At 39.7% G+C, this 24,742-nt stretch overlaps 1 protein-coding gene across 3 annotated transcripts in view; it reads left to right on the top strand.

The window, feature by feature from the left end:
• col14a1a (collagen, type XIV, alpha 1a) overlaps positions 1–24,742 on the top strand; it is a 144,597-nt gene that overhangs the window by 64,444 nt on the left and 55,411 nt on the right. For all 3 annotated transcript variants that reach the window (XM_080501030.1, XM_080501029.1, XM_080501028.1), the window contains 8 exons: positions 3,761–3,907; positions 6,113–6,187; positions 8,931–9,070; positions 12,132–12,255; positions 21,197–21,340; positions 22,127–22,291; positions 22,463–22,501; positions 22,675–22,813. In XM_080501030.1, the coding sequence (XP_080357156.1) occupies positions 3,761–3,907; positions 6,113–6,187; positions 8,931–9,070; positions 12,132–12,255; positions 21,197–21,340; positions 22,127–22,291; positions 22,463–22,501; positions 22,675–22,813 (973 nt within the window). The remainder of the gene's footprint in view (positions 1–3,760; positions 3,908–6,112; positions 6,188–8,930; positions 9,071–12,131; positions 12,256–21,196; positions 21,341–22,126; positions 22,292–22,462; positions 22,502–22,674; positions 22,814–24,742) is intronic.

Below are 24,742 nucleotides of genomic sequence, written 5' to 3'. Positions count from 1 at the left end.
GATTCTCTCAGCAGATTTTCTTGGTGCACCTTCAGTCAACATGTTTCACCGGTCCACACTGTTGAAACAAGCCTCTTTTCCAGCGAAGTGACTGGAATACATTTCAGTCAGTAAATCAAAAGCTTTACTGGAGTTGTGATATTTGGGGAGGCGGCAGGATTCAGAAAATGGGAGGAAAATATGTTTTCTTATAGATTTACAGTCAGTCGTCAGAAAAATGTCTCAGGCACATCAAAAATGTATGTTTTTGGTTTGGCCATTTTGTGAGGATTTAACCTGAAAGCACTGCTGGACTTCACAACATTTAGCACACGTTTAAGGCTCAAGATGCAGTTTGAGGACTAAGGTTAGGATCAAATTTAGTTAGTCTAGGGAGGATAGATAATACATGCATCATATCATTGAATGTACTCTACAAGTAATCCTGTGTGAATCTTTGCGAAGATGAATGTGTACATGTGTATCAGTTATATTTGTGTTTCATCGTCATCTGGGCTCATATTGATATGAGCCTCTGAGGAAATAAGTGCTATATATTTCTGTCATTCTCATATGGCAGTGGTTCAATTCAGACAGGATATTCATAAATCTCCCTGTTTGCAGACTGAAAAGGGAGATACTGTATGGACAATAAATGACTTGGGAGGAAACTGCTTTGAGAATTGCATGTCATCGCATTGCAAGTAAAAGGAATAACAACCGTAGTATGACCTTTAGAGGCTGTTTAATGCAAAGATGGCTCCAATCAAAGGAAAAAAAGGGGGACAAGATGAAGAAAATATGGACAGCAGAGGTGGAGGAAAATTAGCTCAAGTTAACACTTGAATATGTTTTAATTAGGCCCATCAGTAAAAAAAAATCTATGTGTCACTTAAAGCTCACTTTTATTTTATTTATATCCTCTCCATTGAGCCAAGTGTCCAACATTTCAAAACACAGTGAATAAAACTGTTGTGTAGTTTGTCCTGGCAACAGGAGAGTAGTTTGCAGTCGACCCACTCACACAACTTCAAGTTCAAGTTTTATTTCTATTTGTCCTCAGAGGGCTCTTGGTTGTGTCGCACAGGCTCATATAAAATCTGCAGTAAAGTTACAGTATCTCCAATATATTCCAGCGATGGATTTTCTTCCCATTACACAACCAGCTCTGGAAAGTATGTATATTATTGCAGTTCTATTGAACACCAGGTTGAGCCATGTAACACGGCAATTTGTGGTTTGTGTTTTAATCATCATCTGCCCTAAAGGGTTTTTTTTTTCTGAATCCCTCATAATGTGATAATGTTAAAGTGTATCAGGCAGATTAAAGAGTGTGTATATCAGCAGTGTTACAGTCATTTCAGCTCTGGGGCCACAAACACCCCAGTGTGATCTCAGTGGGGCAGTGAAAGGTTTCCCTAATAACCTATATAATCTAGCTCAGTTTTAGTGCAAAGAAGTACGGGTACATTCTGAACATTTTTCAGCTTTAATGAACTCTAAAAAACGAATGTATAGAGCTTGTTTTTCAGACTTACTTTGATAAAATCATGTTGCTTCTCAGCCTTCACCACACGGTTTGGCCAGTTTTTACACTTGTATGTTTAACAACCATAATATATAGTATGTATAAAATACTACATGTATTATTAGAAAAAAAATGAAATAATAGAGGGCATCATTGTCTGTTGTGCTCATTTTTAGTGTTTTCTGTCTGAAGCAGTAAAATCACATATCATGCTCTTTCTACTATACAATTTGGTATTTTACCATAATGGAAATGTTAAAGAATACGTCTTAAATGTAGGCATGTGCATTGGATAATAATTTGACTAATATTTGCAATATAATACTTTCTGTGTCTCTAACCTCTGTTCAGGTCAGGGGAGTCAAACGATTTAGAACAGAAATGGGCTCATTGACATTTAAAAACTAAATATTCAGCATGTACAATATTAGGGCAATGACAGCACTCAGTGGAAATTGAATGTAGCTCTTATTATAAGAGAAAAACAGGGAAGATATGAAATTGTAGCTGGGCTTTAAAATGGATTTTCCTCACGGGTTTCTCGTAGACGGTTGGAGCGGAGGTTATTGTTGATTGAGACAAATGGGAAGCTGGAGAGTTGGTTGATGAATGTAGAGATTAGAGTCATGAATAAGACTCCTTTTACTTGAAGGAGAAATAAAGTAAGTGATGTGCATACACCTTTTATTGCTTCCTACTGTCAGACAATAGACAGCAAAAAGAGAGAGGCAAATTTCTCTCTTTTATCTTCCTCACATATTTTTCCATTCATCTTTGTGTCATTTGTTTTAATCCGCTGGCAGAGCCAACAAGCTGCTTAAACACCTTCTCAGATGGAAAAGTGGGGAGTCTCTCAGACAGCTGTTTCCCTGAACTTTATCCTCAGTAGATGTTTCCTGCGAGGAGGAGGAGCTGATTTGTCACTGAGTGACGATGATGAGAGACGAATTAGGAAATAGAATTAGACTAAAGTCACTGACAATTGGCAGCCATTAGAGTGTGTACTTTATACGTGATTCTCCCTTATTCCAGTTTTGGCTGCCAACATGAATCTTTGTTGTTTTATTTCTGTGTGATTCTGTCTGTGTACAGCTTTTCAGAACAAACACTAAATGTTTGCAGTATGAAGTCCACAAGGAAGAGTCAGTAGAAAGGGGAAAGTTATCATTGGGAAGTTTTTGTAAGGTTTTTTTTTTGTATTCTCCTGGGATACTGATTAAGTGAAGCTGCATATTCTTATGTCTTTTCATCTTTAAGTGTCTTCTTTTCACGAGGCATTCATCTGTGAGTAAGTCACCAGAAGGCTCATTTAAAGTTTCACTTGAACTTTTGAAAATCAGAGTGAATGAGTGCTGACCATGTTTTACCATAAATCCCACCTTCTCTTTGCATTATAATAAAATTGTTGTTTTTGCAAACTTCAAAAATTAATTTCCAACTATGTAAGAGGAGCTGCTGGGGTCATAAAACCTGTGAATATTATGAAAGGCCTACAATAACTTAGTTCCTCTGTTAGTTCCAGAGAACGCAGTGCAAAGTGGTCAGTTTTGTGCAAAACAACTCCTCATGCAAATGTGAGGGTCTCCTCTTGAGTTGTCAATAGTGGGTCTGAGGTCTGCTTATGGAGGTACTGCGGATCCCTTTGGCAGCTCTGAGATCGTGTACATTAGATTTGCATTAATACAAGTCAACTACAACAGGACTTTTTCTAGAAACACATTCACCTCTGTGAAATTCCCCATTGCTTATATTTTTAAGGCGCCCACATTGCATTTTGGAAAGAGTGATTGTATCTTCCAGACTTGACTTCACAGTAATGTTTTGCAAATCAGAGATGCGCTTGGAGTTCTGTGACATATCCTTCGAGGTGATGTTCAGGTTTCTCTGTCAGACTCAGGTGCGTATGAGCAAGAAGCATCTAATGCATATGTGGCAGGCAAGTTTTCCCAAACCCTAAGGGAATCAGCAAATGCTGTTCAGATTTAAGAAATACCCTGCAAACCTGCGTTTCAGCTTGTTGGAATTCACAGGTGTCGTGAGCAGATATATTTCACAGGTTTATAGTGTCCTTGAGCATAGGTATCTTCCAATTCATCATTTTTCAGCATCATGACTTAAATATGATACAGAAGATTGATTTTTAATGTGTTAATGTAAAGTACCCATTTCCATCTGACTTGATCTTGTCAGGATTTCGCGAATGTTGATTTGTCAACTCCAAGTCATATTTGTTCATATGCTGTTCTCTTACAGATGGTCAGAGGCAGGAAGTGAGCCTGGGAGGCGGAGCTTCCCGGCAGTGCTTCTATGACCTGACTCCCAGCAGCCAATATCAGATCAGCATTCACACGCGAATGCAAGAAATGGAGGGACCATCTGTCTCCATCACTGACATGACATGTATGTCACAGAGGCTTTGTATATTTTATATATTCCATGAAGACAACAAATGCTATCATTAACATTTAAAGCAAAAATGTGGAAGTTTCATCAGCACATCTTAGTATGAGTCGCACGCTTCCCTTTGATTCATCTAATTATATGAATGTGTCATCTACCGACGAGACTCACTCCTTTCTTTCTTGTGTTTTTGCTTCATACCGAATTTTCCAATGTTAATTCTCCAAATCTCCTTTTATGTCTGTTTTGTCCATTTGTCCCCCTGTGGCCACCTTCTGCCATGCATCTGCCTCACCTCTGAAGTAAAAAAAAAAAGTAGAAAGTTGCAGTGTCTGTCTGAAAAGAGATGGATTCTGTTGTTGCAGTCCAGTGGTCTGCTGATGAGGTGAGCTGAGCCGCACAGCTCCAGGGACCAAGAGGGTTCACCTCACAACCCGCTTATAGATAGAGGAATCGTTGCTTGAAAAGACACACACACACACACACACACACACACACACACACACACACACACACACACACACACACACACACGCACACACACACACACACACACACACACACACACACACACACACACACACACACACAGACGATGATAAAAATGTACTGTAAGCTAAACAGTCATTTATTTTTATGCAATGTAAAGTGAATGCAGCTATCATGCAATTATAACCGTTAGGTATCTAAGTAGGTAATTGGCTATTGTTTATTGATCCAGTGCAGGAAAATGTTTTGTCACAGCAGCACAGATAATGACTAATAAACGGTGCACTGAACAGACATGCATCTACATATACGACATACAAACGTTTAGTGGTAATAGCAGTAACTGTAATTGTATGATGTAATGTCTCAATTAGTTTTTATTATGACCAGTCTTTCACAGGGACACAACATGAACACAACTTTTTTTTAATTAAATCTGTCAAAGTCAGTGCCAAATCAGTTAGTAAAGTTCCCGACGAGACTACACTTCAGAGAATTGGCCCACGCTCCCCTCTGCACACACGAGCAAGTATGAATTCCTTGGTGTCCACATCTCAGCTGACCTCACCTGGACTTCAAACATCTCCCTTCAGGTAGAGAAGGTAGAACAGAGGCCGCAAGCTGAAGCTGAAGCAAACCTGCCTCTGTGGTTCTATTGCTGTTTCATGTTTATCAGTCAGCCACAAAGCCTCCCGACCTATTGATGCACCTTGTGCTTCTTCAGCTTTCTGCATTGAGTGGTGACGGTGGCAGACCACTTCATCAACAGACCAATACCTCCCCTCAGAGACAGTTACTCTGACCAGTCCCAGAGAAAGCCAGCTATATTACAAAGGACCCACGTTCCGGATGTCACTTGTTGCAGCTCCCTTCTTGATTTACACACCCACTCTTCAATACAGCAACAAATACATTGAAAAAAAACCTGCTTCAACTCAAGCAGCCAAATTACAGTCCTACACTTTATTCAAGATCAGAGGTGCACCATCAATCCCTTCATTTTTTTTGCACAATTATCTATTATTTTTCTTTGGTCTCGTCTTAAACTTGTGGCATAGATTTTGCTGCTAGAGCCAAATACCAAAATTTGTGATTTAATTAAATCTATTATTACCTCATGGTCCCTTTTGTGACTTTACTGTGACATTACTTGAGAAATATTTGTTGTGGTAATTTCTTTTTTCTACTGTAATGAATTATATTCCTCATCTTTGTGCAGTCTTTGATCTTCCTAGTTTGCTTGCTGCATACCGGTTTGATAGAAATCACTACTTTCTACAGAATAATTGGCTTGGCCCTCAGTCAGACTATTACCCGGGGCTGTTTTTGACTCCTCAAAACAGCCTGTGGTCAGACCAGCAGTTGATTGATGAAAGTAGGACTCTTGCTGTCCATGAATCTACAGATGCTGGGCAAGTCAGATGAAGCAAGATGAAGTTTGGTTTCATTCTGTGATGGTAGAACATGTGCTGTAAATGACTTTGAAATCGTCATTTCTGCCACGATCCAAAGCTACGGTGTTGGATTAACGATTTGTCATGTTAATAGAAACTAACTGCTGTGTCTTAATGTGCCTGATTATCTACTCTGTGTTTTTCTGCACATGCACACATGCATCAGTCATCCACAGACAACCCGAAGGACAGTGTCACTTGTCACTGCCATCATGATTGATGACCTTGTCTTGGCTCTGTGTCTGGTCTTGCATGTTTCCAGTGCCGGCACCCACTCAGGCTCCGACTGAACCGCCCACCACTGAACCCCCACCCACCATCCCGCCTCCAAAAGAAGGTGAGCAAGAAGCATTTCATCAATATACACACCACACACACACACACACACACACACACACACACACACACACACACACACACACACACACACACACACACACACACACACACACACACACACACACACACACACACACACACACACACACACACACACACACACAGGAAAAGTCACAGAAGCCATTGCTTCTGTGAGTATAATCTAGCACTCCATCTTATGGCAACAATATCTGTGCTGTGTTTTCAGACCTGCTGATAACCATTTATATCAACAGAGTTTTCATTGAAATTTAAATATTGGTTGGTGAGATTTTCTTATAATCCAGTCTTGATCAAAAATCTTCAAGCTGATAAAACCACAAACACTTGGCTTCAGAACTATTTGGTCCACAATTTTAGTTCACCTAAAGTGCATAGAGCATTACTTTAGATTAGAGATTTTACTGAAAATATATTTTGAAATAGCTACATGAGATCTTTGTGGAGGTTTTTTAAGTTTTAGTTGTCATAACAATATTCAAGATATCAGTACTGACCTGAAATGAAATGTAGTGTGAGAAACAAGTACCGGTAATACAAAACAGGGAGGGTTATTTGGGACTATATAACCAGTACAATTCTTGTTTCGTTGTCTGAAATGTACTCTGGCTAATGTGTGCGGCTAATGTAAAAATTAAAAAAAATACTAACTTAATCATAGTTTATTAGCTTATTAATTCAGATTTGGCAGAGATATGGGGATCGAACTCCAGCTTACTAACCTTGTTGCATTGTGCATGTACGAGCTAAGGCAACTGTGAAACAGTTTTCTTTACAGAGATAATTAGAATGTTCACCTTTTTAAAATAGCTAAATGTCAAAGAATTGTCCTTTATTGTTGCATGGAACCACAATAGTAAGAGCAGATAGGATGCACAAGTAATTTTAAAAATTCTAAGATGGACCTTGAAAGATCACTGAAGAAATGTTTAAGTTCACAGTCCCACTCTCCACCTGTCTGATTCGCTTGGGTAAAAGATCGCCCTGCAACACGAAGTCCACAGACATGAACCGACACACCTGCTGAGCCCCTCTGTAAACATGTCTGTCCAAGTGTCTGACCTTTGTCACGCTGGTAGCTCAATCTGTAATGGCAGGCAACCTTTGCTCCGGACAGAACAACAGAGATGGGAAATAAAAAGTGAGACGTGTGTTTTTCTCTAAGCAAGAGAGAGATGCACAATGAAAACAACAGGAGCCACATGAAGCAAAGTGGCGGCAAGAGTCAGAGAGATGAACGACGACGTGACAGCAGGTAGAAAATGGAGATCTCAACTGGCAAAAGAGATGAATCAGCTGAACTGCTGATGAGAAATGCAGTGAAAGCGAGGACAGTTGGGAGATTTAAGGCTTAAAAATGTTTTCATAATATCATGTGATATCTTGTCTCGGCATCCCTCTCCTGGTTGAAGATATTTAGCTGTACAGCACAATGATGTCAGCAAAGACAAAAAACAGAGAAGACGTGGTCAGAAAGTGTTCAGAGGTCGCATAGCTGCTTGTCTATGAGATTTATGTACTATGGAAAGGTGTAAAACCTCATCGAGTTTGGGTTTGCTTGGGTCGCTGTATTGTGGACCATAGCTCAGGAATCCATCCACTCATCCATCAATCTGTCGGTCCATCCATCTTCTACATGCAGTTTATCTGCCCGAGGGTCACGGGGTGCTGGAGCCAATCCCAGCTGATATTTGGGAAAAGGCAGAGTACACCTCGGACAGGTCACCAGTTCATCACAGACGAGTAATCACACACACACACACACCTTGGGTCAATTCTGGGACACCACTTGTTTTCATAGACATGTTATTGGACTGTAAGAGGAAAATGGAGAATCCGTAGAAATCCCACAAATGCACAATAAGAACATGGAAACTCTCCAGACAGGCCTGTAGACCACTTATCTTTTGTTGAAGCAAGAGTGCCAGCTGGCGGATAAATTCCTTCCTTCATTTTTGAATTAAAAAAAAAAAGGTATTGCCATTTTTTTTGTGGATGTGAATTTGTGGATATAATAGACTGTTTGTGCTTTTCTTTGTAGTTGTTATGGTTTTAAGTGGAACTGAATCAATAGAATTTCAGTTTGAAGTCAAAAGTAGAAGACCACCTCTTCTCGTCTCCTTGGTTGCCTTTGGATTTACAACTGTTTCGCAATTTTTTTTCTCCCCAAAATTTATAGTGTCTGACATAGTCATAAACAAGAGTTTGGGTTTGAGCAGAATCCTGGAGTTTGAAAACTTGTTAAAACCACAAGACAACTTTACAGCAGTAATGGTTAGGCTACTGGGAATCATTGAGAAACATGAGAAAAATAAAGGCCGATGGAAAGAGTCACTACAGTATTGGGAATATCAATGAGCAGTTTATAATATTGGATTGAGAACATTTTAGTGCGTTTGAAAGTGTGTGCGTGTGTGTGCTCTGTACCTTTTATTCCTATGAATTTGACTGTGCAGATAGCTCTGAAGACCCAGCCGGTGAATATTTACCTTTTTCCAGAGGTATATTTGCAGTGCTTCACAGTTTGCATATTTACTCAGTGTCGGAATACATTAGCCAGTTAACATTCTGCTTATGACTTGTCCTTTGCTGACCTTCATCCAGCATGAAATAACCTTTTTTTTCTTTTTTTTTTTGTAACTTGCAGAGACAAAAATGATGTAATGACTAAATCTATAAGCCATATCCATCTGTCTGTTTAGTGTGTAAGGAGGCCAAGGCGGACCTGGTGTTCCTGGTCGATGGCTCCTGGTCCATTGGTGATGACAACTTCATGAAGATCACACGTTTCCTCTACAGCACGATGGGATCACTGGATCTGATTGGCCCAGATGGCACCCAGGTCAGTCTAAAGTGCAGCGATGCCTAAACGCACAGTGAGCTTACCTCAACTATAACAGAATCCAACCTTTTTTTCTTTTGCCCTATCCATTATTACAAGGGTTAGGCTGTCTAAATTATCTCCACCACCTCACTCTGAATAATGTCTCTGTGAGTTTCCCCGAGGCACTGGTATTTACATTCATAACTGCTAGTGGTTCCCGTGTCTAGTCTAAACGTCTGAATCTAGTGAAAATTACTGCAGAGCCCGTTTGGATAGAACCATAATTTAACAGAAATCCAAATGTGCTGAAGGCTTTTAATTTTTTCACAGTCCCTTTGTAATTTATTCTCTTTGTTTTAGCCCTTTTTTTGCACGCTCAGGGGGAATATAATGTAAAGCAGATGCTGGGGTCCCAGCCAACATTGGCCACACTGAAAACCATAATAATGATGAAATATAGAAATTACATATCTTGTGCTACAATATGGCTCAGAAAATCATTCACAGAAAAGAGAATTTTAAGTATGGAGGTGATAATCCTTGTGAAAAGAAAGATTATGGGGCCTCAAAGAATCAACTGGGTTATGCAGACTTTCCAGTCTCATTGTTTTGCTGCCATATTGTCAAGCATGGAGTCAAATTTAGCTCATTACACCCCTCAAAAACCTCTGCCCTGGGAGGAGCGGATGTGGGCCGTGGGTGAGGGTGCAGGGCTACTGGGAGATGGCTGTCCTCCGACCAGAACTGGCCGGGCCTCCGGTTTTCTTGGCTGCCTGTCATTCTTTTGCTGATATTCATATTTCTTTGGTCGATAATCTATTTATGCTTATATCTTAAAAATACTGCTAAGGTTTGTTTGGTTCCACAAGAGTTTCTTGTTGGAAAGTGTTTGGATTGATATGGGAATTGCAAATGTTCTGTCATTATGTCATCAACAGGGGTATTGTCACCCCCTCTCTCTTTTCTCTCTATCTCCTGGAGTGTTCCCATCCCAGTCTTGCCAGTTTCTAATAAAGACAGCAAAAACTGAAAAAAGCAAAAACTTTTCTGACACTGAAAAGCTCTTAATCAACAATATTGTTGCCCTTGCTACCAAGCAGGACAAAGGTAGGTGGGGGTGGGGGGGGGGGGGCTCTGCCCAGGTATTCTTAGTTCTCCCCTGTCTCTGATCATTTTTCATTTTAACATTAACACATGAAAAGCACAGGAAAAATATCCCTCTTTTTTCTCTTTAGAATCTACAAAAAGTAGATCTTCACTCAACATAATGAAATGATTAGATGACATATTAAGCTATGCAGCTTTCTTTTCACACTGTAATACCCATAATTTTTCAACTACTTCTTTAATTTCTATGTGTCAGTTGTCATTTCCAGGCAGAATAAAATATGGACATCTCAAACATTTGGCCCTGGTAAAAATCTATAATTCAATGTCAGTCCTTGTGTTTGTGACCCCGTGTAATTTTGGCTCATTTCCTGTGTGGGAAAGGTGCTGATGGTGGCATTAATTGATATTGGAGGGATGCGTTGGAGCAGATAGTCACCCAATTTTTGTTTGACACTTCCCTGAGGGATCGGCATGACCACAGATTGCTATCTATATAGAAAACTTTAGGAAAGTGAGACAGAACTTTAAACCCCCAGTGGGTCAATCTTTACTTTCATGGAAGCACTTTTTGTTGCTGAGTGGTATTCGATTAACTCCGCTCATTTGCTGTTGTTGCTGCTGCTGCTGCTGCTGCTGCTGCTGCTGCTGCTGCTGCTGCTGCTGCTGCTGCTGCTGCTGCTGCGGTGTTGTGTGCCAGACAGCAATAGTTGTCTGGCAGGAAAAGCTGGATTAATAAGTTAAATCTTGATGCACAGAAAGCTGGAATAAACAATTGGTTGGAGCGATGGCGAATACAATATCAACCAATTCACAAGTTTGTTTTTTTAATCCAATCACCACAATGAATATTACCTCTCTCCCTTGCCTTTGACTGTTTCTCATTCATCAGGCTCATCAATAGTAATGCCAGGCTCTAACTTGGGGCTGTTGCTCCTTATTGTCACCATGAACTAATTTATTTGTGCTTCTTCTCCTGTGCGGCCCAAACTATGTCAGCATACCTCAGCCGATTCATTTGTCACACTGTAGAGGTGCTTGCTAAACCCTTTTGTTTCATTTGTGTAATGTCTGCTCTTAAGCACCCTGCTACCCACGCTGTGCCCCATCACCCTCCGGCTGCAGGCGACCAGCAGCAAAACACTGGCTGTAATGTGAGAAAGTTGGCTGCACAGTAAAGAGAGAGTTGGCTGCAAAATGCAGGCCGGCCTGAGCCAACAACAGCACCATTAGCAGTCTGGAGGTAATGATAGTTGTTCTCCCCTCTTAGAGTCAGGCAATTAGACTGATTATAGTTCTGATTTGGGAGCTTGAACATTTATAGATTTCTGGGAATTTTCTCCAAGACATGCAGAAAATCTAATACTGCCCTGTGACATCTTTAACTTCACATGTTCAGATCCACTAGCAATGACTGACTGGCGATTGAAGGTAAAACCTGTGATTTGTTACACCTTGTCCTAAAAGCATGAAAATGTCCTGGCTTTTCACGTGTCACGTACAACTGAACCCATCTGTACAGTATTTACTTTGTAGGACTGTTTAATCACACCTAATTTGTATAATCACAACATTTCTTTCTGCTAACCAAAGCAGCATCTGTTTGATACTGATGTTGGTGTTCAGAATGAATACAGAAATTGTAGGTGATAATGAGGTGGATTTTAGTTTTTGGACTCAGAGCACTGCCATTTGGCCCTATTAGTCCCAAATAATGCCATATAAACTGCTTGGCATGATTTGGCTGCATGCTTTTTGTTTTGGAGGAAGCTGAGATGAACCTGCACACAGAAAAGTAGAAACTCTTTTGCAGCCATAATGAGATCGTGATTAGAGAGAACAGATGATGACAGTAAACTCTCCCTTTGCAGCTAGGTTAAAACCAAAGTGGCTCAGGCAAATGGGAGTTTAACTTTGTATACATTTATTTGATGTGTGCTTTGAACTTCTTTCACCCTCTGTCTCTCCCCAGGTGGCCATTGCTCAGTTCAGCGATGACGCTCGGACCGAATTCCAGCTGAGTTCCCATAGCAATAAGGAGGCGTTGCTGGATGCTATCCAGAAGATCAGATACAAGGGAGGAAACACCAAGACAGGTTAGAAATCACATCCCACTGAACTTCATAAAGAACTCACTCTGGAAATACCCCGACTTGTTCATAACCCAGAAACACCACCTTATGTGCAAGTTGCTTCAAACTATCAAGGGATTACAGTTGATAGTTCCTTCAAAATGTATTGGCGTAAATGCTGTCAGCACTGTGTGGGTCGGTCTGATGACTGTTTCACTCATTAAGTTGTGCTCTAAAGTCTGGATGTTGGTGCTTCCTGGTTGAAAGGATTTCATGAATAAATGACTGTAACAAAAAGCAACATCAACTGAGATAAATGACCCAGATGTAGACTGGACTAAAGTGTTGATATAGCCTTAAATACACAAATGTGTATTTAAGGCTGCCGATGCACCACATGTACTGTGGGTACAGGTTTACCTTGTTGGACATACTGCTGTCACTAAATCTTAATTGAATCAGAAAAAAAGTGCTCCTTTCCTCCAATAAGCAGGAGTTTAGTGAAATGGTAACAGAGCCGCTCATTACGAGAGGCAATAGGCTAAGTTAATGGAGCATAGGGAGAAAGCAGGTTTATAATGCAACACGCATGTTAATGGGTTAGCCTGCCCACTAACGCTTCACAAACAGTTCCATGTTTCAATACAATATTCAGGTAAACTGCTCACCATAAATCTTCATCAATATTTACAGTGACATTTGGGATTTTTTTATTTTTATTTTTTTTAAACATCAGCCTCTCCAATTCTGCAACATTGGAAAACACTTGAATTTGTGTTGCATAAAAACAGAACAGCAACTAAAGCAGCTGTGTCAAACATGTGGCCCACTGGCCAAAACTGGTCCACCAGAGAGTCCCTGGAATTACTTTCCAAAATGTAAATGTAATTAGGACGACATTAGCTGCAATATGTTGACTAAAGTAAGAGCTGTTCCTAATTGTGAGGCCCAGAACTGAATGATCTAGATATCAGTGATGCAGCATTGAATGTTAGCGACCCTATTACAAGCAAAGTAGAAATAACTTGACCGTGAGATAAGATGTTTGAGAAATATCCAAGCGAAAGGCTGCAGAACGTGATAGATATTTGCTCACATTAATCTGAAGTAAAACAGTGTAGTGGGTACTTTCAGAACATTTCAGGTTTTTCATAACAGTTTTTGTAGTGAAAAACAAAGCAAAAAAAAAAATCTGAATTAACCCAATTTTTAAATCATAAAAAAGAAATTGAGCCATTTGAAGTTGTCATAGGCTTGGCGGTTATTTTGCTCTCAATCTTCGGCTCAGTTTAGACCAAATTGGACTGTATGTGGCCCCTGAACTAAAATGAGTTTGACACTGCTGCTCACATGATGAGATGCTTCTCAGGTCAAGAATGAAAATGTGTTATTAGATTTAGAGTCGAATGGCTTCGAGTTCATGACACTTGTTGACGCTGCAGTCCCACTTTGATTCTCTTGTAAAGCCCATGAGGAAGCATCCAGCTGCTCCGGTACACACTGGGTGAATGTCATTACCTGTGTGTGTTGTATGACTTCACAGGTGATGCTGGTTGTTCACAGCACTTTGACTCTTCTACAGTCTGACTCATGCCTCACATGGTTTAATGTCTGCTCACAGTAATTGTGTCCTTGAGCCGTACCTATGCTTCTGAGCTGCACTTATCTCATTTGTTTTTTTTCTTCCTGTTCCTCCTGTATGAGACCACACACTCCCTGCTTTGTTTGTGATCTTTTTTCCTTCTTCCTTTCAATGCTTCACCCTAATTTATTTTTTTGTGTTTCCTGTTTGGCATCTTCTTTTTTTAGCTAGTGTTCTCTATCTCCTCCAGTCATTTTCAGACCTTTCTTCCACTTGAACTTTACCTAATGGATGTTCCTTCCATCCAGTGTCCCCGTGCCTCTTGTAAACCCCAGCCTTAATGTGCTTTGCATATGGTTGTGCATGTGGTCTATGGCCCAAAGCAAAAAATAAACCATGAAATCTCATCTTCTTCACACAAAGAAGTAGGAGGCAGCCAGCTCTCACAAGGCTAGGCTAATGCTCACACACTTACAATTTTGATGTCTCCCTCTCCCCCTATCTCTTTGTCTCTCACCCACACATTCACATACCACATGCATGCAAATAAATACACAGCTCAGTACAGAATTATTCCTCTTGAAGCTCAGCCACCTCAATGTGTAACGTTCGAGCTGCTGTTATTTTTACAATGGAAACCCACATAGCATATATATTCAATTCAGGTTTTCCTTTTATACAACACTCTCTTTGTTACTCAATAATCAGGCAAATCAACACAGTAGGTCTGTTATTTATATTCAGGTTTGTATTTTTATACTGCTGCTCTAAATGAAGGTAAACAGTTTTTTCAGTTTTACTCAACAAGCTCTATTTTATGGCTTTAATTCAATGTTTTTTTATTATACGATTATGCATAAGAATGCATAATGAAGCAGTGTTGCAGCAATACCGAAAAACAATTCTACACAAAAACTGTTTCCCCTGGAGGTGATGTTTGGGTACTTTGAGCAATACTGTCATACATAGGATGTAGTTGTTGATTTTATAGTGACACAATTAGCTTCAAATACACATGTCCCAATTAAATCATGTTTGATGTCTATGTATCTCACATGCCACACTGTGTGCATTTTCAGGCTTTACCAGTGTCTCATTTGACTTCATGTAAGCCCTGACTCACAGTGTGATGTTGAGATCAAATCTCTGCGGGGTCGTACCATCTGCTCCGGGACTCCTCATCCCAGTCGCTGCTGAAGCTTTTTTCATGTCCATGATCACATTTCTGGTGTCGCTGTCATGCCGCAGACTAAATTTGGGATCAGATAAGATACCTCCCTGATGATATAGTGTGATTCTGGTAACTGTGCCAACATATCCTCACTTGAGAAATGGGCTTGTAGTTTCACCGGCTCTCAACACAGACGCTTGCATCACAAAAGCTGAAGTCTTTGTTTCTCTCCAAGCATCAACCATGGATTCCTTTCCCTTACAACCACAAATTCTCCTCAGAGACCACATGAGGGCTCCGCGCTGTGTCAGAATCCCCCAAAGCTCTCAGATAAAAGACTGTACTGTTCACTCTTTTAAACTTTGGAGTGGAATATATTTCTATGATGCTACAACTGTAAGCCAGTGAGAGACCATTCAAGTATCTTCTATATTGCTTTATCCAACCCAGGGTTGGCTGTGTTAGAGCTCATCCCAGCTGACTGTGAGTGAAAGCAGAGTACACCCTGGACATGTTGGGAGTCCATCACAGGGCAAACACACAGAGACAACAACACTCTTAAATGTCATTTTTCACATTGGGGATTCCTTATATACCTACAGATTGGTTACTGAAGCAAAAAGATCTTGTTGCATGTAGTGCAGAAATTATTATTAAATTAAACTTGGTAACTATTTATTTATTTAATAATCAAACTTACAGTTGTCCTTTTTTTTGCTAAATGTTACAACCTTCTTGACTCTTTCTAGCAATCATTTCTCTTTAATACAAGCGTGAGAGGAGATACACGTTATGGATTCATGGTGTTGCAGCTAATATTCTGTAATTCGGTATTTCACTATGCATTTATTCATTAGGGTATTAGTGAGCACTGGCTGGCTTAGTTAGTACTTGATTTAATGTGGATACTACTTCACTAGTCCTTATGTCCATATATACAGCTCTATATGAGTGTCCATGTGTTTAGTGATTATTTTCTAAGCTCGACATGAGTGATTGTGCTAATCCCTGACTCTATTTGACAGTACAGCGTAGAGACTGAGGAAATTATTTCCACTATCTATCTGCTCATGAGCAAACATGAAGGTGCATTTGACTTCCATGTGTCTGTCCTCACAGAGCTGAGGCGACACACTACATGTAAACCAGTAAAATGTGCCTCAGTTCTGTAATTTATTCACAAATTAGATTAGTTAGGGAGGGATTTGTCTTGTGCGATTATATTAAAGTGGCCACTGTGCCTTATGCCTCTACTGCAGTAATGCAGTTGTGTGAGACCCTCTCTCAATTTTCAAGTTTTACGACTCTTTTATGACTTCTAGATTGAAATACGAATGGTCCATGAATGAGTTTCACTGACTATAAAAGCTAATAAAACCCATTCAAAATCCATTGTATGTGTTCAATAATCAATTTGATGACCCTTTTCTTCCTCACACAATTCCTGCCGAGGCTAACTTTTCAAGACTGATGGATTTAAAGCTGTTTCTGTCCAAGTAGAGACAGCAACATTTGGGTTATTTAGATTCTTTATCTGCAGCCACCTTCCCACTGCATTGTAATTGTTTGCACCACAAGCCTCAGGATGCCAAAACAGGGGGGATTATTAACTGTTTTTGTTTTGTTTTTCTCATCGTCCTCGTTGAACGATAGCGTCAAAACTGGTGAACTGCCAGACAAAACAACACACACACACACACACACACACACACACATGCTCCCCAAAAAATTAAAAGGATTTTTGTGTGATTTCAATTCTAAACCCTGGCATGTTTTTGTTTTTGCACTTTTCATCTCATTCCTTGTCACTAACTTCTTCCTCTCCTCTGCATCTAATATCCATCAGGCCCCTCCTCTTCTTCATCCCCTGTGCCTGCTCCTGTTTCTGTCACTTCACACCTGGCGATATGCATCTGTTGTAGTCCAGTCTCACCCATCATGATCACAGGACTGTGTACAAGCTGATGTCCTGCTAGCAGATATCTGTTATAATATTTCACAGGCCAAGCACTCTGTCATTTATCATCTCTTGCTTTGGTGATCAACATCATGCTCATATATAATCATCTAAATTACTTGTAAAATAAGTGGGTGGTGCTTGTTTAGGGTGTTGTTGTTTTCAACACTAACTTTAATAAGCTCGGCTCCATCACTGCCCTGCAGGTTTGTATTATGTCCATCCCGGTGTCTTCATTGTTTGTTTCCCTCATGGCCCTTTGTGTCATTCTGTCTCGTGTTGTTCTGGGTTTATTATCATAGTTAAGATTCATGTTTCTGTTTCTGAGATTCCTGTCATTGCATCCATGTGCTGCCAAGCGCTGGTTCAGCATAATGTGTCTTTTACCTTGCCATGTAGTCGGGGTTAGATTTCTGTTTTTGTTGATGTTGTTCATCCAGATCATGCAGCCATGCTCCATGTATCCTGTTCACATTTTCTTTTCATACTTTGCAAATCCTTTTCTATTTTTTTCATATTGTGGCTGATGTCCCTGTTTTGGTTGATGCGTGGTTTCATGCTCCATGTATGTGATGTGTTTCCATGTGCAGCATCCTTCCCCTAGCTTTGTGTTTTGTTGCTCCTCTTCATCATGTGTCTGTCTAATAAAGCCAATTCCAAGTCATTGTTGATCAATCTGTTTAGTGTCCTTGTCTCAAGGCTTATTTCATATTCACCTTTCCTCTCAGTCCTGATTCTGGGTTTGCTACCTGCACCGTCTGTTTGTTCATGCATCTCTCTGGAGTCCCTGCACCTTTACTTTTAGACCTTGCTTTTTTGTTTGGTATTTATATTTCCTGAACTGTATACAGTCTCGTACAGATCACCTTTTGTTTGAAACTGATCAACATTTGGGTCCTACTTCCAGTCTCCTGAGGAGTTGACTCTGGGTGAGAGGAGATAGGGTAAAAAGGACAAAGGGACCTTAGAGGATAAATGGCAGTGACTGCCCATTAAATTAGAAAAAGGTCAGATGGATATGAGTAATGGAGCTATATGAACAATTGATGCAAATGATGATGGACAGTATGCAAATAGTGGCATTAGATAGAAATGACCTGCCTCTGTTTGATGATATGACAGCTATGTGAATCGGTTGACATTTATATAATTACTGTACATCGGTGTTGAATCTTGAAGACTTTAGATAAATTAAAGACATCGAGTACACTTTCCTTGTGAGTTTCTTTTTGCTCCCTAGAAAAGTGTGAGCATCATCATCTGATCTAACTTGATCCATCAGAAGTCAATTTCATATCAGCGCACAGCAAAAAGTAGAAATGTAACGATGAGATATAACAGTAAAAGGAATAAGGAAGGAAGCAAGGAATATGTTCGATTTAATTTCGCTGAGGATGTAAATGTTTTGTGTTTCATTTTAAACTTAATTTGTTAAATAGCCTGATGCACACTTGTGCATATAAATCATCTTTAAATTTACGGATGGGCATGCAAAAAACTCAGCTTTATTCCAGGTAGGTCTTAAAATCTTTTTAGCGCCGTCTAGACAGATTTAAATGACTGATTAAGTCCATTAGCAGCTGATCAACCTGTACTCTGTCAAAAGTCCATGTAACTTTAACTTTCCAGCAGACTGCTGCAGACTAAACTGCCACATCTCTGCATTTGTCTCATCTCTGTATTCAGGTCTTCTTGAAATGCTCTCGACTCAGTTTTCTGGCATTTTTAAAAAATGCTAATAAGCACTCAGCCAAAAACTGATTGCTGCTTTCAGGTCACTCTTTGTCATGTAATAATTATGAGCTCAGTAATGTATTTTATTAATGCCACTGGAATAATAAAGAATACATGTTTTTTAATTAGCAAGTACATTAAAATGATAGCAAAGGTCACACACATTCACCTTCATGATAAGAGAGGATTTGGGAGAGTAATTCAAGACACCTATACATCCACTAAGTTTGGTACTGAAGACATAAAAACATCCAGAAGTTGGTTTTACGAGATGTGTGTTATGTTGAAGTAGCTTTGGGCTTTCAGCTGATTTTCTGGGTTGTCCTTTTCATTTTTGCCAAATTAATATACAAGCTTCAGTGCATTTTCAATTAAAAAAAAACATACATTTTGTGTAAAACGTATTATTTTTACAGGGTCCAAAAGATCCATATTCAGTTGAGAAGCAGCTGGTCAAAAATGAGTCTTTGCAATTCCGTGTAATTTTACAACTGAGCTTATTCAAAGAGGCTTTTGCAAAAAAAACTAATTTACCCAAGGTTTTGTTTAAACTAAGAATCCTAAAAACAGTGCATTCTATGTGGATGTTTATTTATTTGGAAATGCTTGCAATGGATACGAGAATTTAGAAAGAAGACACTACGGCATAGTATTAGATGATTCAACAACAGTGACAATAAACACATAGCAAAGTTGGTTAAGGCAGACCAAAGCTGGGCTCATGTCGTCCTGATGTACTGTATGTTGGTTTTCTTTCACGATAGGCATTAGTTCATCTAAGATGGTATTAAAGAGGGAAGGGTATGTCTGAAAATCATAATCCCATTAACGCTGTTATTTGGTTCCTCTCACAATTGTTGTCTTTTTACAGTTCAAAACAATATATTTGTGGGAACTGATTATTTTTAGCACAGTAAGATCTAGCGGAAGGGGATCTATTGTTTTGAAGGCACTTTAAAAATTCTAATCTGCAGAGGAGAGAGCTAATCCTCTCTCAATAGACAATCGCATGCATCAGGAATGGGTAGGCAGGGAATTCGATGTCAATATCAGTGACAGTTATATACTGTATTGTTTTTATAACGACACGTAGGATTAACATATGATAATATACTCTTCCCTTCCTTCTTACTGCAACCAGCAGAGGTATTTATTTTGACACACAACACAGGAACACCATGGCAGGACGACATGACCCTCTTCACTCCTTTGTTTCAATTTCCACATATTAAACTAAACCAAACTAGATCAACAAACCATACAAATTAATCAACAAAAACACAACACAATCATTACCAGCACGGACATGCCTATTATAACCCCAAATAAAGACATTTGAAGCAACCCAACCCAACTCCCATGATGCATTGCAGCATTCAGCTCCATGACGCTACAATGTGTTTTGGCTGGCAAGTGTTAATCTAACAAAATCAAAGTCGTAAAACACCATTAAAGAAATAGTGAAACAATTATTCAATAGCAGTCTCCATAGTCTCTCAACAAGATATATTGCTTATAACATGACAGCATATCTGTTGTTTATATTGGAAACACAGAAAAAATGAAAGCAACTCCAACAGCAGCGCTGTCTGCGGTGCTGAAACCACTTTTTCGGCATGTCTGCTCGCCAAATGGATGTGAAAGTATGTAGTAACAGTTTCCTGACCTTTCCTTTGCTGAAGGTCTGGTAGCTCTGGTGTTTGTTTCCCATCTTTTAAAAGACAAAGAAAGTTGTGAAAATGTCTTTACCATTTCTGGCGCTGTTATCCTGCTTGTTAACCCGCTAACTAGTGAGAGAGTGTAGCAGCGCTGTATCAATTCACGAATGCATTGTGAACGTACATATAGCATTTAGCATAGCACAGTTACGTCCAAAGGCAGCATATCAATCTACCTTCAGGGGAGGGTGTGGCCGTCAGGAGAGGGTGTGGCCTTCAGGGGGTTGTGGCCTTCAGGGGGTGTGGTCTTCAGGAGAGGGTGTGGCCTTCACAGTAAAACAGCACAGGAGTGAGTGAATTGTGCAGCCTTTCTGCCATACCAGGAAATAGCGGTGTTGAATCATTTTGGGCTATGAAAAGCACAAAGTGTAGTGTAAGCTACCGGAAATTCTAAAATGAATTATCATTATATTATAATTAAAACAAATAATCAAAATGAATATTTCATTCATTTCAATTCAGCTTTGGGTAGGTACTGCCTACCCTCACTGCACGTCACTGGTCTTTGCTAAGTCAGTGGCAAGTAACCACAGAGAAAGGAGACTGGTTATGGTGGAATTAACTGGGTTAGCAATTGGCTCTGTCATGAGCAAAAACATCAGAGTGACAGTGGTACGTTTAGTGTACTTATGTCCATGTCGTGCAATATCATAATATCACCAAACTGGAAATACACTAATCATTATAAATGTTGCCCAAAGTAGGCATCTTCAATATGTTTCTATAATTTCAGCATCAAGTTGATGTTACACTTTCTCTGAACTGACTGAAAACCAACTTGGATATATTTTGTTTCTTCCTAGGTCGAGCCATCAAGCATGTTAAGGAGTCTATTTTCACTTCGGAGACAGGAGCTAGAAGAGGTGTGCCAAAAGTCCTGGTGGTTCTGACTGACGGACGCTCGCAAGATGATGTCAACAAAGTGTCAAAAGAGATGCAGATGGAAGGTGTGTTTTCTATTAACCTCACACAAACAATTTGTCAAAGCTCAGAAAATACTCGGAAACAATAATTTAGTGAGACAGGCTGTAAAGTCTGGTTTCCTGACACGAAGCATGTGTGTTCGTTTCGTATTTACAAATTTAGAAGGCAGATGTTGTTCTCCTCGGCAGTTCCCTGATGCTTTAACCCAGCGGTTCCCAAACATTTTGTTAACGCTCCTCTGATTGTCTTTAAGGAAGGCTATGGAAATACTTTCAGATCTGATTTGCCAAAACATTACAGTGAATCCAATCTCTGGGAGACACTAACTCACTCAGTAATATACAACAGCAGAGCTTTACAGCTGAATCGACCCAGCTCTGCTCTAGATTCTTAAAAAAAAAGTTTATTTTTATGGTTTTCATGTTGATTCCATTGTTGGCACCTGTAATCTCTCTCTTTTTTTTTTATTAAAAGAAAGACATTTTTAAATACATTACAGTCATTCCAATTTGCTTTTATAGGGAAAATAGAAAAGCCCAACATATCCACATGAGCAAGCAGGTGTGTTTGCGACTGTGGAAAGGAAAAACTCCCCCCAACAGGGAGAAACCTTTGCAGAAACCAGACTTAGAGGTGTAATCTCTAAATGCGGTCATAGACTGCAAGTTGAGAGCTACTGCTCAATTCCATGTTAATTTTTTAATCAGATTTTCAGATTATAAAAACTGTTAAAAAATAACTGTGAAATAATTTTGTTAGATTTCTGAATCAACTGAATGTAACCTTGCATTAAATCTTTCAATTCTCAGGCTATATTATCTTTGCCATCGGCTTTGCGGATGCCGACTACGGCGAGCTGGTGAATATCGCCAGTAAACCCAGTGACAGACACGTCTTTTTCGTCGATGATTTGGATGCTGTGAAGAAAATAGAGGAACAGCTCATTACCTTCGTCTGTGAAGCTGCCACTGCCAGTGAGTCACACCACCTTCATGTTTAAATAGAGAGAGATCAGGAGGAAAATGAGTTGAAGGCAGACTGAGTAATAGAGACAGAGAGAAGATTTTTGTAGCTCGGGAGGAGAGAAAAGAGAGAGGATTTAAGATAACAAGGATGATTAACTTCTTTATGTTTTGTCTTCTTAGCTTGTCCCTCTGTTTTGATGAGCGGTAACACAATGGCAGGTAAGAGATTCAAAAGACAGGAACAATAGTCACAAGGTCTGTTCACCTTGTTTAACCCCTGGAAGTAAATAATGATGACCACAATACGATAATGACGGCCCTTAATGGTGTAGATAATGATTATGATGGCAGTGATTACACAGACAGTGGTGATGGTAATGGTTCTGCTTCAGGTTTCCGAATGATGGAGAAGTTCGGCCTAGTTGAGAAAGAGTACAGCACCATTCCCGGAGTTTCTATGGAGCCGGGCTCGTTCAACAGCTTCCCCTGTTACAGGTTGCACCGCGACGCCCTTGTGTCACAGCCTACAAAGTGAGTCTACAAACAAAAACATTGTGTACAGCTCATGGTAAAATGACTTCTGTTACAAAGTTGTTTTCTTGTAGTTGAGCAGCAAATAAGCAACAAGTCCCTGATCAGCCAATAAAACTCAGCCTATTTGTCCCATGCAGGAAAAATTGTCAGCCAATGTGCATAAAATCAACATTGCACATAACGTTCTTGACAAAGGTGTTCTCTATGCAGCTGTGGCGCAGAGACAACTAAACACTTAGCTCCTGTGGTTCTTAAATCAACACAAAGCTGCAGTTTTGATCTGCAGTATATTTTTGCAAGACCTATTTTTTTAAAGCAACTAAAACATTTTTCTGAAGGTTTAACAAGAATATGCTACTTTGGAAATGCAATAAAATCATTCATTTTCTTTATAGCGCTTTTATCTTGTTCTGGGTAGTGGAGTGATGGAGCCAATCCCAACTAACTGGGTGAGGGCAGGAAAACCCTGAACAGGTCGCCAGTTCATCACAAGACAAATACTGGGAGTCAGACACCCACATCCACACACAGAGGAAATTCAGGGTCACCAATTAACCTCACATCTATGTCTGTGGATTTTAGCGGGAAACCAGAGTAGGCAGTATTTGGCCTCAGAACTGTCTCGTTGTGAAGTGAGAGCACTAACCACTGCTCCACTGTGCGGGCAGAATGAACCATGAGTATAACACAATAACCTATTATGATTAGATTCAAATATTGTAGTGGGAACAAGCTAACAATAATGGATGATAGCAAAATATGTATCTGTAGTTTATATTGTGGATATATATTTATATTGTTGAATGTTCAATGGTTGGTTAAGCTGAAAGCCAGAAGGATTTTTTTTTCCATGTGTCGTTGTGATTTGCAGAGATTCTGGGAACAACATTAAGCATAAACAAGAACATAAAAATAATTCAATCAAAGGAATTGTGGAGCAATATGGACACATGATATTATCATAAATTATTATTATTAAGAAAAACATTTCAACTGCAGGGCGATTCGTCAATCTAAGTAATGTTATTTACTTTATTAGTAACATCTACAACATCAGTGAGCAGTTTCCTCCTACACAGAATCTGTCAGTATAATTAAGACTTCTATTTCTGAAAACATTCGCATTTCAAGCAGCTACTCTAAGTTTACACTACTGTTTATCTCGTCTTTGCTTGAAAAGTGTCTCTCCCTTCCTCCCCGGGACATGGGGAGGGGGCGCTGTCAGTGGTCAGTGATACACAAACACTAAAAGACTTTGAATCATCAGCCATCAGCTTGCATGGGGTCCTTGAATGGTTTAGTAGTTGAGCCAACGAAAGCTATTGTTGTGTCAAACTAATAGAGAACCGCCGGGAGCCAAATTTAAAGCCCGTGTGTCACAGATGTCCTCCGTCTCCTTTTTTCTTATCTTTGCCATACAACTCATAAGGTCTCGGTTTAGAACACACACCACAAACACTACTCGTCAAAATTGCTCTCAACAAGAAAGGCCCTGAAAGACAGCAGTATTTGACCCTTTTTCTTTCCTTTGAATCATGCATTAACTCAAGCTGCAATGCAATAATGGAATGCATTTATAGGTGTTACATTTATCATTAAAGGAATTTTGAAATTTTGAAATCTCAATGTGCATTGAATCGGGTTCACTGGACTTGTTCATATGCTATGGAAGAGATTAGGTGTAGCTAAATGGCTGGGAGCTCAGGTATTTAAACTCTGTGGGTGGACTATAGGACCCTGGGCGTTGCTCCTGACACTCTATTGTCGACTTTAACGACTTTCCATGTGGTCGCACAGGGTTCCAAGGATGTCATTTGTGATTGACCATGATCCCTTGAAGATTATTGAGTTTTGTTGGCAGAGAAGAAAATTCAATGTTGTAAATAGTGGAGAGATTGTGACATAAAACACCTCCTTTGTTAAGAG

The sequence above is a fragment of the Blennius ocellaris genome, assembly GCF_963422515.1.
Source record: "Blennius ocellaris genome assembly, chromosome: 8".
Taxonomy (NCBI): domain Eukaryota; kingdom Metazoa; phylum Chordata; class Actinopteri; order Blenniiformes; family Blenniidae; genus Blennius; species Blennius ocellaris.
This window is presented reverse-complemented; position numbering and strand designations above follow the sequence as displayed.